The 14602-nt window shown below is 40.5% G+C and overlaps 1 protein-coding gene across 2 annotated transcripts in view; it reads left to right on the top strand.

Moving 5' to 3' along the window:
• GRIN2A (glutamate ionotropic receptor NMDA type subunit 2A) overlaps positions 1-14602 on the top strand; it is a 408795-nt gene that overhangs the window by 320831 nt on the left and 73362 nt on the right. For both annotated transcript variants that reach the window (XM_003802071.3, XM_012812896.1), the window contains one exon: positions 10667-10872. In XM_003802071.3, the coding sequence (XP_003802119.1) occupies positions 10667-10872 (206 nt within the window). The remainder of the gene's footprint in view (positions 1-10666; positions 10873-14602) is intronic.

Genomic DNA, 14602 nt, shown 5'->3' with positions numbered 1-14602 from the left:
TATGTGTTTTAGTGTGAGACTATGTATAGGGTGTATGTGAGAGTGACAGAAAGAGAAAGAGGAAGAAATAAAGATGGCCAGAGAAAGAGAGAATAGCAAGGTTGATTGGACCTCTGTTATAGAGAGACTGTTATCATAAAGGGGAGTCTAGTCTAGATTTGGTTCTGTAGGTAGTATGAGTCACGGAAGAATTTAGTTAGGGGTAGATTCGTAATTTTGGTGTTTAGATATGTGTTTTTAGGAGATGGTTTTGGAGACCAGAAGACCAGTTATGAGGTTATTTTAATTGTTTCTTGTAAGCATCTCATAAATAAATCGAATAAGATCAAATGCTCATATCCCTTTGAAAGAAGAGCTACTGCCATCTATTAACCTAATTTCTTCCAGCCTTTTGCAGCCTCTGTGACATCTCTCTGAATTCATTTAGACATGAGGGGTGGATATTAACTTGAGACATACAGTTTCTAGAGATGAAATTATCCCTGTTCTGAGAAAATATTGGCTGAACATTTTGATAAGTAATCACTGCCCTTTCACAAAACTCTTTCTAGGAGCCAAAGAGCAATTAAGCTTCCTAAAAGCACTATATTTAAATTTTATTAATAAGAATGGAAAAAATCATTACAAAGTTAATTTTCTCTTTTCATGTGTCTTTTAGCAAAATCACTTTTCTCCATCAGAGGTCAATTATTTTTCTTTGTCCTCACAACTTCAGTCTATTCAGCCAAAAATACTCAAAGGTTCATCACTAAAGTTCAGTTTGTTTTGAAGGCAAATTTTTTTTTCTCCTTTTACACAGCATATTTGAGTGAATGGAGACTGTTTTTAAGCATAAAATTAGAGATAAATGTTAGATAATGTAAGAGATAAAAAACAGTCTGTCTATAACTTTCTCTTGTGTATAAGGAGTTTACTGGAATTAAAATAGCATTTTGAATAATTCCTTATACATAGTAAGTGCCGGAGAATATCACCTTTTACTGTTACAAGAGATCAAGAAATGTTATCATCACCTTATTTCTTTCTTCTGTTTCTTAGTTTGATATTCATTCTCTGAGAGGTTATTCTCTCAAGATGTCCCTATCTTAACAGTCCCAGCAAAAGTCCCAGGGAAAGTTCTCATTGGCTCAGCTTAGGTCACATGCACATTCCTGAGCCAACTGCCGTAGTTAGGCAGACTAAATGTAGTGATGTAAGAAATAAAGGACATGCACTTATTCTTAAAACTGATATCTCTCCAAGGGAAAAATCAATATGCTAAAGTCAAAAAATTGATAAATGAATGATGGGCAGGAAAAATAGCAAGGCTATTACAGAAGCCTTGGGGAAATGTGGAGAAAAACATGATTTATGGCTAAAATCACTGATGGGGAATAACCTATGTCTAAATCAGACTAAGGTTAGTATGAAGATAAGCTTTTATGAAGTTAAAACATAAGATAACATGAACTCCTCTTTAAAAGGATTTATTTCCCATTTATTAAAATAATATCAAAATAGGGCAAGTGTGGTAACTCGCACCTGTAATCCCAGCACTCTGGGAGGCTGAGATACATGGATTGCTTGAGCTCATGACTTAGACATGAACCTGAGCAAAAGTCAGACCCTTATCTCTACTAAAAGTAGAAAAACTGAGGCCAGAGGCTTGCTTGAGCCCAAGAGTTTGAGGTTGCTGTGAGCTATGACACCATGGCACTCTACCCAGAACAACAGCATGAGATTCTGTCTCAAAATAAATAAATAAATAAACAAGTAATAATAATAATAATGGGGGGAAGTCAGATCGAGGAAGGGTGAATGGTGGGATCACACCTATGGTGCATATTGCAAGAGTGCATGTCGGATCTATTAGTATAGGGTATAAATGTCTTAACACAATAATTAAGTAAACGAGATGAGGTATATAGTAACCAGTGTGATGTACGTGTTCCTACTTGTATATGAAATCTGCACATTGTACCCCATAAGTGCATTAATGAATACATGATCTATGTGTTTATGATTTAATAAAAAATACATTAAAAAATAAAAAATAATATCAAAATAGCCACACACAGCACACAGTCCTGGGTATTCCTCTATAGGATTTACATATATTAATTAATTTAGTCTTTTCAGCAATCCTGTGTGTTATACGTTTCTTAGAAGTGAAATAATGGACCATAACACAATCTGTCCCAAAACTTTTGTAGTGACATACATACCAATATCATCATCCCATTTTTCAGATGATGAAATTAAGGCAGAGACATATTAAGCAATTTACCCAAGTGGCACAGGTGGTAAATGGTAAAACTAGGATTTTAAGTCAGGGTAGGTGTCTCTAGAATTCAAATTCTTGGAAAGTCTGCTACTCTTTGTCTGAGCATATATGTGTTAAAACCCCTCTTTTTTAAATTTCAAAATATTAGTTAAGGGAATACAAGTGTTTTTATTACATGGCTATCTTGCATAATGCTTAAGTCAGGGATTTTGTTGTGTGCACTCATCACCAGAATAGTGTTTGTGGTATCCAGCAGGTAAGTTCTTATCCCACACCTGCCCTCTTAGTTACTCACGCCCCTGCCCCAGTTTCTCATGTCCCTTATATCAATTGGTACTCATGCCTACCCATCTATTAGCTCACACTTGTTAGTGAGAACATACAGTGTTTGGCTTTCCATTTCTGAGATACTTCACTTAGGATAATGGTTTCTGGTTCCCTCCACATTGCTGCAAATGACATTATTTCATTCATTTTTATGGCTGAGTGGTATTTTATGGTATAAATATCACATTTTCTTTAACCACTCATGAATTGAAGGGGACGTAGGTTGATTCTTCACCTTTGCAATTGCAAATTGTGCTGTGATGAACACTTAAGTTCAGGTGTCTTTTATATAAAGTGATTTTATTTCCTTTGGGTAAATACCCATCAGTGGGACTACTGGAACACATGGTAGGTATTATTTCTTTGAGGAATCTGAATACTGTTTTCCATAGAGGTTGTACTAATTTGTAGTCTCCCCAACCATGTATAAGCTTGCTTTTCTCTCTATATCCATGCCAAGTCCCCTCTTTTGAATTAAAAAAGGTTTTGAATAAACTTCATTTATTCATTCAATTCAGTTTAGAATAGTTTTATATTTACAGAAAAATTGCCATGATAGTCCAGTGAGTTTTCATGCATCTCATACAGTTTCTCATACCCAGATTATTAACTTCTGACATTACTATGCTGTATTTGTCACAATTAATTCACCAATTGATACATTATTGTTAACTGAAACACATGCTTAATCCAAATTCCTTCACTTTTTAATCTAATTCTCTTCTGCTATTTCGTCTTGATATCTGATCCAGGGTACTATATTACATTTAATCATAATAATTCTTTCATCTTTTCCTGGCTATGGCAATTTCTTACAGCTTTCTTGGTGTTTGAATGACCTTGACAGTTTTGAGGGGTACTGGTTAGATATTTTTTAGAATATCCCCAAATAGGAATTTTTCTGATAGTTTTCTTATAATTAGACTGAGGTTCTATGACCACACAGGAAGACCATCATAACAATATCATTATATCATGTTAAGGACAAACATTGTCAAAATGACTCATCACTGTCAATACTCATTTTGATTATCTGGCTGAGGTAGTGTTTGTCACATTTAAGCACTGTCAAACTTGACAAACTTGTCTCCTTTTCTCCAGAAAAAAGTCCTAGTGGAATTTCTTCCCTGATTTAAAAATGAGTCCTGGATTCAAATTCTGTGAATTGGACAAGTTACTCCACACCTCAGGTCCTTCGCTAAGGAATAGGGATAATAAAAGCAGCATGATATTCAAGAGTTTATTTTTAGGAATACAGGAATTAATATTTAAAGCTCTCAGAATAGCAGAAACAGAAAGAATTATTTTTATCATCTTGTGTAATCCTTACAACAATACCGTGAGGCTGCTGTAACCTTTAGTATATGAAGAAACCAAATTTCAGAGATGAAGGCAGTGATTTAGCAGTGCTCTAGATTTTTGCCAATGAAGTTTAAATTCCTGTTGTGACCCTGATGATCTGACCTGAACAAGAAACTTAATCACTTTAAGCCTCAGTTTTCTCATCATGCACTAAGGATAATTATAGTTATCTACTTCCTAGAGCTGCTTTGAAGATTGAGCATTATAATGCACAAAAAATACTTAGTGCTTTTCCTGGAAAAACATAGCAAAACCTCAATAAATGTTAATTATTGACTTTGTCATTGTTGTCCAATGGACCCCACTTAGGACTGGCCAAGTCACAATTTGAACTTATGTCCCTCTCTAGAGAATGAGGAAGAGTTTTGAGTAAAGACTCAGATTTGAGTACCCCTAGTTTTGTGCAGCATGGAGAACCCCATGATCCTCAGAACCATCTTACCACACCACAGTTCACTGCTGTTCTTTCTCCCCAGGTTCCAGGGTGCCCAAACATATAGTTGCCATCTAGAATTAAACATCAGATGAGGAGTGCTACCTTCACCCACCTTCCAGTTATATACTCATTACCCAGATCTCAAATTAAGAGAGAGTTGCGGATGGCCAACTTATCTCTGTACTTTGCATAGAACCTTAGATCTGAAAAGCTGTAAAGATGACCTAGTCCAAACCACTCTCCTCATTCCTGTTATAGGTGAGGAGAAGATTTAAACAATGAGGTCAAAAGTCAAGAGCCAATCATAGCAGGACATCAGGTCTCCACTTCCTCAGTTAGTTCTTTTGCACCATAGGTTCATCGTTCTCTGAAAGACCGGTTTAATAAATATTGAGTTAATGATAACAGGTTTAACAAATAGTACCATGTTTGGGGAACTTTCTGTGTGGTAGGAATGGTGTATTCAGAGATGTTTGTTGTAATTATCTTGCTTTAAATATCACAACAACATAGCAAATTGAAATGTTATTTCCGTTCTGTAGGTCAAGCGAACTGAGGTACAGAAAGATTATGTGGCTTGTCTAAAGTCACGCAACTAAAGCAGTAGCAGGATTTGAACCTGTCCATCTGTCTTCCCATCCCTAAGCCTGTGGTGTTAAAGATTTTGAGCCCTTTTCTTATGTGCCGTGTGAGGGTGAGGAGAAGGGGTCTAGAGCAATGAACTTGATTTTGAAAAGTCAGTGGCATCCAGATGTGCACCCAATGTACACACACACAAAGATGCTTTCCTGCCCTGGTTATGTGTACATCTAATGAGAATTTTGGCAAGGTGTTCTGGAACTTCACTTTCCCTCTGAGGTCTAGAAATGGGGACATGTGATTGATATGACTATATCATTTCACTTGTTCTAATGCATTGAAAACCTACCCCTGGAAATATAGCAGGGAAAATGTGGTGTAAGCTTGGTATTGGGTCACTCTTCAGAACAGCTTAACTGGGTCTGGACTGCTGATCCAAAGCTACAGACTCCACTGTGTGTGGTGGGCATTATTATGGAGGGAACTAAGAACAGGACAAAGATCCAGTTTGGAGAATAGCAGGGAGTCACTACTGGGTCAAGGGGGGAGAAGAGAGAGAAAGAGATTGGTGGCTCCTATCTTCAGAGTGTACTGGGTTCTTTCATTTGGGGCACACCTTCTAAAGAAAGGCACTTGGAGCCCTTCAACCCATGAATGGATAGACAAACTGTGGTATATGTATTCCATGGAGTATTATTCAGTCATAAAAAGGATGGAGACTTTACGCTTTTGTATTTACCTGGATGGAATTGAAACATATTCTTTTTAGTAAAGTGTCACAAGAAGGGAAAAGCAAGTATGCAATGTACTCAATACTAATACGAAATCAGTATATAAACAACTACATGCCCACAGGAAAGAAAAACAGAAGTATATTGTAGTGAGGGGAAGGAAAGAGGAGGGAAACAAGAAAGGGGAGGAGGGAGGGTGATTGGCAAGTTTTCACCTAATGTGCCCAGTGTGAGGGTGTACAGCATGACCCTTGGGTGAAGGGCTCAACTACAACTTGAACTTTACCTTAGAAATGAAAACAATGTAACCTAAAAAATTATACCTTCATATTAATCTGAAATTTTAAAAAAATGAAATAAAAAAGAAAGGCACTCAGAGTACCCATAGTCCCTTCCTATTTAATGCCTATAAAAACCAAGGCAAGCAGAGGCAATATGGTGATGGAAGCTGAGGCTTCCTGGGTCTCATTCTGGGTTTAATCCATTGGATCTTGTTTCCCCCCTGAACATTTCAGAGTGGATGGAGTCCCCTTTTAAGTGGTGTTAGCCTGATAGTATTTTCTTTTTTCTCCTCTCCCAGAGTCTGTTCAGACAGCTGCCCTCAACAACTCTGAACCCGGGAGGCTAAAATTGCAGCAAGAGCTACAGAAACCACACAGGTCCTTGAGTGTCAGTATTTTGCTTAGTGTACAGGATTCCAAAGCTGAGTCACATATGGACACCCTGATCAATCTACCTGTGACTCTTGTATATTTAGAAAAAATTCAGACTTTGTGGTCATTCATTCCACTAACAACTATCCACACTCTGGGACCTGAGTTAGAATCTGTGTACATAGAAACCAATCACTATCTATAAAAAATTCCTAGACTGGGAAGTTATATCTAATAAAAAAAAATACACATGAATGCATAGATTGTTGAGGCCTAATATTGTTAAGCAAATGCAATTAGATATTGAAGTCAATTAAGTATTTATAAATGAATTATGACATCTGATATTTCCTTTGATATTGTATGGGAAGAGAAAGTGGGAGTGTAATTGAAATAAGACTGATCCTGAGTGGCTAAATATTCAAGCTGGGTAATAGAAATATCTATTTTTGTACAAGTCAAAAACTTTTCCATAAATTATTGAATTGAGGGGGCAAAGAGCTTTCACTTTCTGGCAGGTTATATATGGACACATATCTGTGATGACTTCTGTGATCCTTTTCCATTCTGGCTAATAGACTAGATTACCTCTTAGTTTGTTTGGGCACCTATAACATAATACCATTGACTGGGTGGCTTATAGACAACAAAAAAGTATTTCTCATGATTCTGGAGGCTGTGAAGTCCACAGTGGAGGCACCAGCAGCTGAGGAACTCAGTTTCTCTGGGGAACTGCTTCCTGGTTCTAAGTCTTATTGCATCAGCATGTGGTGGGCTGGCACAGGATCTCTCTATGGCCTCTTTTATGAAGGCACCAGTCCTATTCATGAGGGTTTTTCCTTCCAAACGCTCCACCTCCTAATATCAATCTATAGGGTTAGGGTTTCAACATATGAATTTTGGGGTGACATAAATGTCCAATCTGTAGCAAACTCTTAGTGTAAATTCTGGCTTTTTAATAGGACCTAGAAGGCTTTCCATCATCTGGCCCCTGCCTGTCTAGAGCGCTCCTTATTCTCCTGTTTCCCTCAAATCCTCCACCCACCTACTCATTTCCAAATCATCCGTGATTTCCAATCTTACCTTAAGTGCCACCTCCTCAGGGAAGTCTTCCCCATATATTCTCTTAGACCCATGTTTCATTTTCTTCCCAGCTTGTATGAAAGTGTGTCTTTGTATAACCAACTCATGTGTCCTTCCAATTAGCCTAAAAATTCCATCACTTACACTACGTTATCTTCAGTGTCTAGCCTGGTGTTTGGCACCTAGGGCTCGCTCAGTGAATACGTACACAGTGAATTAATCTCTGCAAACCCTACAAACAATGTCTACAAACACTGGACTTGGTTATGGTCCATTGTAAACAGGAACATAGGAAAGGAAAAATGAGTACTGTCTATTCTCCCATCTGGTACATAAAATTTTGTAGTGGGGATTTTTGGTACATAGGAGTGGGTATGGAGAAGCCTATCAGACTCAGAGGAGGTAAGCGTGCTCATGTTCTAGGGAAGCATTTACACAGCAGCTTCGGCTCCTGGTCAGGTTCTTTCCACCCACCACTTGCCTTCATCCTCGTTAGCTGACCACCGAGTGCTTCCTTGGACATGTCAGGAAGGGGGAGTGGAACTCGGAAAAGATTTAGGAAGGTATTACACTTTGCAATCTCTCTTTGCAGGTGTCAGCCTTGGGCTGGAACTTTTCTTGACCACCATGGTGTAAGGTTTATGAGATGTGGTCAGTGGTATCATCAAAGATGCTTTGCCTTAATTTATGTTATCTTGTGACTCCAGGAGCCAAGTCTGTAAGGAAAGAAGTGTCTTAGGGTTATAACGTGGTTACTGCAGCTCAATTAATAGAAGCACTGCTTACATAGTGAGAAAGCGCCTTTGGATTCAGACAGCCCTGTGGTGTAATTCTGGTCCCTCCACCTACTCGCTGTATGAATTTGGACAAGCCACATAATCTCTCTGTGTCTCAGTTCCATGAACTGTGCAGTTACAATAATAATCTTTACAATGTAGAATTTGCGAGAATTAAACTAAGTTTTGATATTGGCATATTTCCTGACTATACAGAAGTACTCAAAAATGATGTTATTAAAATTATAGTATCAAAATGCTATGTTGAGGAAATGCTAATTTTCACATTACTAAGGAAACCAGGGATGACTTTATCGGTCAGGTGCTGTTTGATCTGTATTTGAAATGCCTCCAACAATAACAATAATAAAATAATAGCAGCTACCAGGCATATTATGCATCATGCTCAGTTGTGTGAACCACGTTTTAGGTATGTTTTTGGCTCAGTTAAAGGCTTACTTGCTGTTCTTCACATTTTACAAATGGAGGAAATGAAACTCAGAGAGGTTAAATGACTTTTCCAAGGCCCCTCAGCTAATGGGGGAAGCCAGGATTAACACTTAGTTCTGTTTGGCTTCAAAAGTCAATTTCTTTCCCACCAAACTGCTCAGCCTTTCCTAAGGTTGTGGCTGAGATTTCTAAGATAAATTGAAAGAAAGGGCATTGGCACAATATGTTCTAAATGGAAAATCTTGTCTATCTCTATCTATTTGCATATTAAGGATTTTAGGTTTGGTTATTGTCCTGCAACAGACAGAAAATTCCAAGAAGGCAGGAGGCATTCTGCTTTATCCATGATTGTTGTCCCAGCCTGGTACTGGCACATAGTAGGTCTTCAAAAATTTTATGTTGAATGAGTGAAGAATTAAATGGGGTCAATATTCTCCCTAACCTATGTTACACATCATAGCATGGGTAGATGAACACGTTTGACCAAATTACACTATTGACTTTCTTGTCTCACAAAAGAAGGTATCTGTGAAGCTGGACAATTTTTAAAAATTAAATCATAACTGTGTACATTGATGCATTTATGGGGTTCAGTGTACTGATTTGATATACAATGTGAAATGCTTACATTGAACTAGGTAACAGATCCACCACAATTATACTCTTTTCTTAATAGTTTTGAAAATTAGCCACACAGGTGTTTAGCCACCTAAAACTTTCCAGCCCAAATGATGCCATAGTCTTAGAGAGAGCCCTGATTCTCTTCTTTCTCCCCACTCTATCACCTCCTTTGGTGACCAGCATCTTCTGAATTCTCTTTAAGTGCCTCAGATTCATTTCTGGTGACACTTACATTACAGGAGGAGAGGTGAGCGGGTCATGTCAACACAGATAAGCCTGGACTTGGCACTTGGTTTTTCAGATGAAGTGTTTTCCTTGAGGCTAGTGTTACAAATAAAGGGCTGACCTGTGGTGTCATGCAATTGTGCACAGAAGCAGGAGGAGAAAGGAGAGAGAGAGATGTGGGGGCAGCTTTCCCCCGGCATGTACGTGAATAGTGCCAATAAGTTGTCAAATAAAATTAAAGTTCAAAACATACAGCCTTCAATTTGATTTCACTAAGATGCCGACTGCTGCTCAGAGGGAATATAATCGATTCTGTTTTGACAGGTCTTGATGTACGCTAAGCAGGAGCAGTCTCCGCTCTGTGCCAGATTAATAAAAGTTCGCCTTAATCTGCAACTTAAATAGAACCATCTCTGGGGTGGAACTGATGCTTCTCATGTCCTCACCTACTCTGCCCGCCATTGTGTTGTCCCATCCCCCAGTCCTCTTCTCCTTTTTACTCTTCATCTTCCTCTCCTCTTTCTCTTTATTTAATGTTTTTAAAAAAGTTTCTCCTTTTCATTTTCTCTCCTTTATATTTTTTTTTTTTTAAAAAAAAGAAAACAGTATAGCATTCCTCCTGTGTACCAGGCACAGTGCTTTTGCTTTTCGCACATTGCCTTGTTTAATTTCCAGGACATCCTTATGAAGGAGGAGGAAATGAGCCTGTTTTACAGAAGAGAAAGCAGACGTTCTTAGTGATCTGCAGCTCGCCTAGAATTACACAGCTGGCAGGTGGCAGAGTTGGGGAATCAAACCCAGACCTTTCTGATTCTAAAAGTCCATGCTCTATCCATGATATCAGTGGTCCTGAACTCTGGAAGAACATCAGAACTACCTAGGGGGCTCTAAAAGTATCGGAGCTCGGGCACCAGCCCCAGGCATGCATTTTTAATTCCTCTCTGCCTGGGAGGGGCTGGGATGGGGAGCTGCCGGCTCCTCTGTTTTCTCTATGCCCGTTTCTCCTGATCCAGACGCAGATGCTTCTGTTCCCATATGTAGCAGAAAGGCCCTTAAACCTGAAAGAGTCCTTCTCCTGCACCTCCTGTAGGGAAGGACTTCACTCCTAAGAAGTCACTGATGCAAGGAAGCACAGATGTGTCTTTGTGTTTGTGCCGCAGGTGGGCAAGTGGGAGAACCAGACCCTCAGCCTGAGGCACGCCGTGTGGCCCAGATACAAGTCCTTTTCTGACTGTGAGCCAGACGACAACCATCTGAGCATTGTCACCCTGGAAGAGGCCCCGTTTGTCATCGTGGAGGACATAGACCCGCTGACCGAGACCTGTGTGCGGAACACGGTGCCGTGTAGGAAGTTCGTCAAAATCAAGTGAGTGCCAGGGATGCGGAATGTGGCCTGTCCCTCCACAGAGCACGCATCACTGATGATAATGATGTCCATGACTTAATAATAAAATGGAATGTAAGATAGACTCTATTATAATGTCCGTAGCATAATCACTGATTTAAAAAAGACTTAAATAAACGTCTGCACCAAGTTTGCATTCATTTTGACAGACATATCAGGTGGGTAGATTTGCCTTTGTAAATAATATGATAAAACTGACTTCTGGGAAGATTAAGAAGCATGTTCAAAGCCACCCAGCTAGGAAATGGGACTGGCGGGCCGCAAACACTGGTCTCGCCGACTCCACACTTGTATTTTTAATCCTTATGCCGAATCAGCCATCACTTTCAATCTTTGTAAAAGTAATTATTTCTTTTCTACTTCTCTGGCTACCCCGCCCACCTCTCCCTTTCCAGCACATTCCTCTTCCTTTCATCTTGTTTATATTTCCCAGATACACTTTTCAAAAATTTTAGGAACTTCTCTCCATTGGGGTGGAACACACCCTCCTTACATGGGACCCTCTGACGAGGTTCGGGTGAACGCTGAATTTCTGGCAGTTTCCCGGCTCACCGAAGGCAAGCGAGTTTTCACCATGTCGTTTCCCCTTTTGCTGTGATTGAGAAAGAAGCTGACGCTGTGGATTAAGGGGCTTCCTTAATCCACAAACACTTTGGGGGCCCAGAAATCTCCATGGCCATGCCCAAGGCCCTGGGGGCGGTCTTTCCCCATGTAAACAAACTGCCACTGTGGGAGACTCACAAAAAGAAAAGGCCCATTGCAGGGGGTGTCAGTCTCTTCTTCTGAGTATTTTCTGGTTACCACTTTCACCTGGCCAATTCTTACTTGTCCTTTAAGTTTAGCCGCTGCCTCCCTCCGCTGATTCCCTCTTCCTACTTCCAGTACCCCGGGCATATTCTTGTCTCTGCCCTTATCACCTGCTTTACTAGTTCACATTTGGTCTGTCCCTGCCCAGCTTGTGAGCTGCCGACAGGTCAGGAATATGACTATCAGTCTCTGTGCTCTCAGTTACAAGGAGAGCACACAGCACACTGCTATCTGTTTCACGATAAGACGATGGACAGGTGATTTCACTTCCACGTTCCAAACTCCACCCTCAGACATTTTTAAACAACAGGCAAGTACCCAGGTCTCTGAGCTTGGGATTAGGATATACTTTAAAAATATATATATAATAATTGCCAGATGTATTATGAAGGTTATTATTTTGGTCTGGAGAACATTTTGTCAATGAGGTCACTAAAGTCAGCCTCTTTGGAGTTGAAATTTGGAATAGATCGTGCAATAAATAAATGTGCCCCTCCCACATAGACCCTGCCCCCGCGTAGCATGCCCTGCTTGGCTCTCAGGCCTGCACTTTTCCTGGTAAACAGTGCCCCTTGCCTTGAGGTGGAAGAAGAGGTAAGGCATACCAAGGAAAGGCCAGGAGGTGGCCCTGTTTGGGGGAATGAGTGTTTGAACAATTTTTGCTGATTCCTTTACCACTAAATAACACAGATACTGTTATACATAGAGCTGTTTTAAAAATAATAAATGACAAAGTGCATACGTGTTTGGCACAGTCCCGGGCACGGGGGATACATCAGTGAACAGAGAAGACCAAAGACAAGAGTTTTGCCACCATGCAGCCTACACTATTAGGAAACAGCTAACCAATGATGGACTAGGGCAGCTCCACACTGTGGTAAACCTTGTGAAGGATACAAAGAAGGAGGTGCGAGATAAGAGTGTATTGGGGAATGTGGGGCCGCTGTAGCTCACCCAGGTAAGTTGGGTGATTTTCATAAAAGATGAGCAGAGGTCAGACCTGTGAAGAGCTGGGAAAAGAGCCTTGTAGGGAGAGGGGACAGCAGGTGCCGAGGCTCCGAGGCGGGGATCAGCTTGGAAGTTGGGAAGCAGAAGAAAACCCAGTGCAGAGCTGGGGAGTGATGAGGTGTGAAGCGGGTGGAAGGGATCAAGTGGGAAGGTTGTCTCAGAAAGCTCTGACTTGGGTGGCTGTTCTCTGAGCAGAACTTGGTCAGGTGAAGGAAGCGGAGTGGTTGGGAGACAGCCAAGAGTATCCCTTGTTAGGACACCTCCTTTATGTAACAATGCCCTCTGCGTTTCACCAGGGCCACCTGTGCTTCACAGTCACTAATGGGAATGGAGAATCTTTAAAATCAAAAGCTCTGGAGCTGAAAACAAGTAGATCCCCAAGTCCCGAGTCACATTTGTATGAAGAAAAGGAACAAAACATAAATCTCTCTCTTTAAAAGAATTGACTTTTCTAGTGAAGACTGTAAACAGCTTAACAGGTTCAAATTCATGTTCTTGGCTTATGTGGGACGATAGTGGCTTGACGTTTTCCTTTTTTTCCACTTGGGGAAATGAGAAGTTTACCGTGTGTCTAGGTAAAATTATTAAAGTCTTTGACTTACATGACAGCAATAGAAAATTAGGAGGATCTACAAATCCCAACCTTTACCCAAATTAGATCAACTGAATTTTTTAAAGGTAACATCTTTGAGGCAGGCAAAAAGGATTCCTGCTATACACGTGATTGTATTTCTTTCCTCGGGGAAAACCCTTTGTTTCTCAGTTCTGGTAAATGGTGGGGCCTTGAGGGCACACATCAGTCTTCCTAACAGATGCATAATAAGAAATAACCTGAGAGATCAGCCTTTCCTTCTATTAGCTGGAGAGAAAATGGGAAGAATTAATTTGGCCCAGTATGTTGGGAGAAATTGCCATACGAGCATTCAAGTCCCCAAACTATCAAATCATTGTCAAAAAGAGAGAATATTTAATTTTAAGCACTTATACATGATGTGCTTTAGACACCTTATTTAATCGTCCCAAGTATCCTACAAAGTAAGAATCTCAATTTACGAATGAACAGACGGAGGCTTTGTGTGGGGCGAGGCTTGCCTGAGTCTCCATGGCTAACCCAGCACAGCCCCTTCCGACCCCGGGACTGGGCTCTTCTCCACTGGCCACACTGGGGAACCGTGGAGCCAGTAAACTACACAGCTGATTGGCTCTCTTTCCATATTTGTTTTTAGGAGTCATTTTTTTTTTCTTTTGGGTGGTGGTGGAGCGCTGAGAGAGATGGCATGGGGACCACTTCTCAGATGTCTGTGCAGCTAAGTCACACCCCCTCCCCACCCACGCAAGGGCTGTAATAGAAACCAACAGAAGTTTCCAATTACAAGCTGGTCTGTGATTCTATAATCACCAAGATAAATTCAACTATTGCATTTGCTGCATGTCTTTTTCATCTTGTGTCCCCAGGGACCCAGTTTCATGTCATGTACGCAGCAGGCACTCCATGGGTACATGTTGGGGTGAAAGTTTATCAGTGGCCGTCTGCATCTGGAAATACACCTCATGTCATGTTCAGGGATGTGAGGTGACACTTATCTCATTAACGTCATGGATGGAGGTTTCCCATGAGACCAAAGAAAGCCACTGTATGCCTATGGCCCTGAATCTTAAACCCAAGACATTTGTAATTTCTGTCTAAACTCTCTCAAGTTTAGAGAGAGGGCAGGGCTGTAACAGCGGGGAGGGAAATAGCAGAGTGAAGGAGATAACCAGGGACAGTGGTAGGGAGGAGCCATCCATGCATGGCCTCTAGTGGCTGGGAAGAAACACAGAGGTTTTGATTTTGACACATTTTTCAGAGCCACATGTATCAAATAGATGGTTTCTG

The sequence above is a fragment of the Otolemur garnettii genome, unplaced genomic scaffold (genome assembly GCF_000181295.1).
Source record: "Otolemur garnettii isolate 467f Iridium unplaced genomic scaffold, OtoGar3 scaffold00232, whole genome shotgun sequence".
In the NCBI taxonomy this organism is placed as follows: Eukaryota; Metazoa; Chordata; class Mammalia; order Primates; family Galagidae; genus Otolemur; species Otolemur garnettii.
Note: the sequence above shows the minus strand (reverse complement) of the source record. Positions and strands in the feature narration are given on the sequence as shown.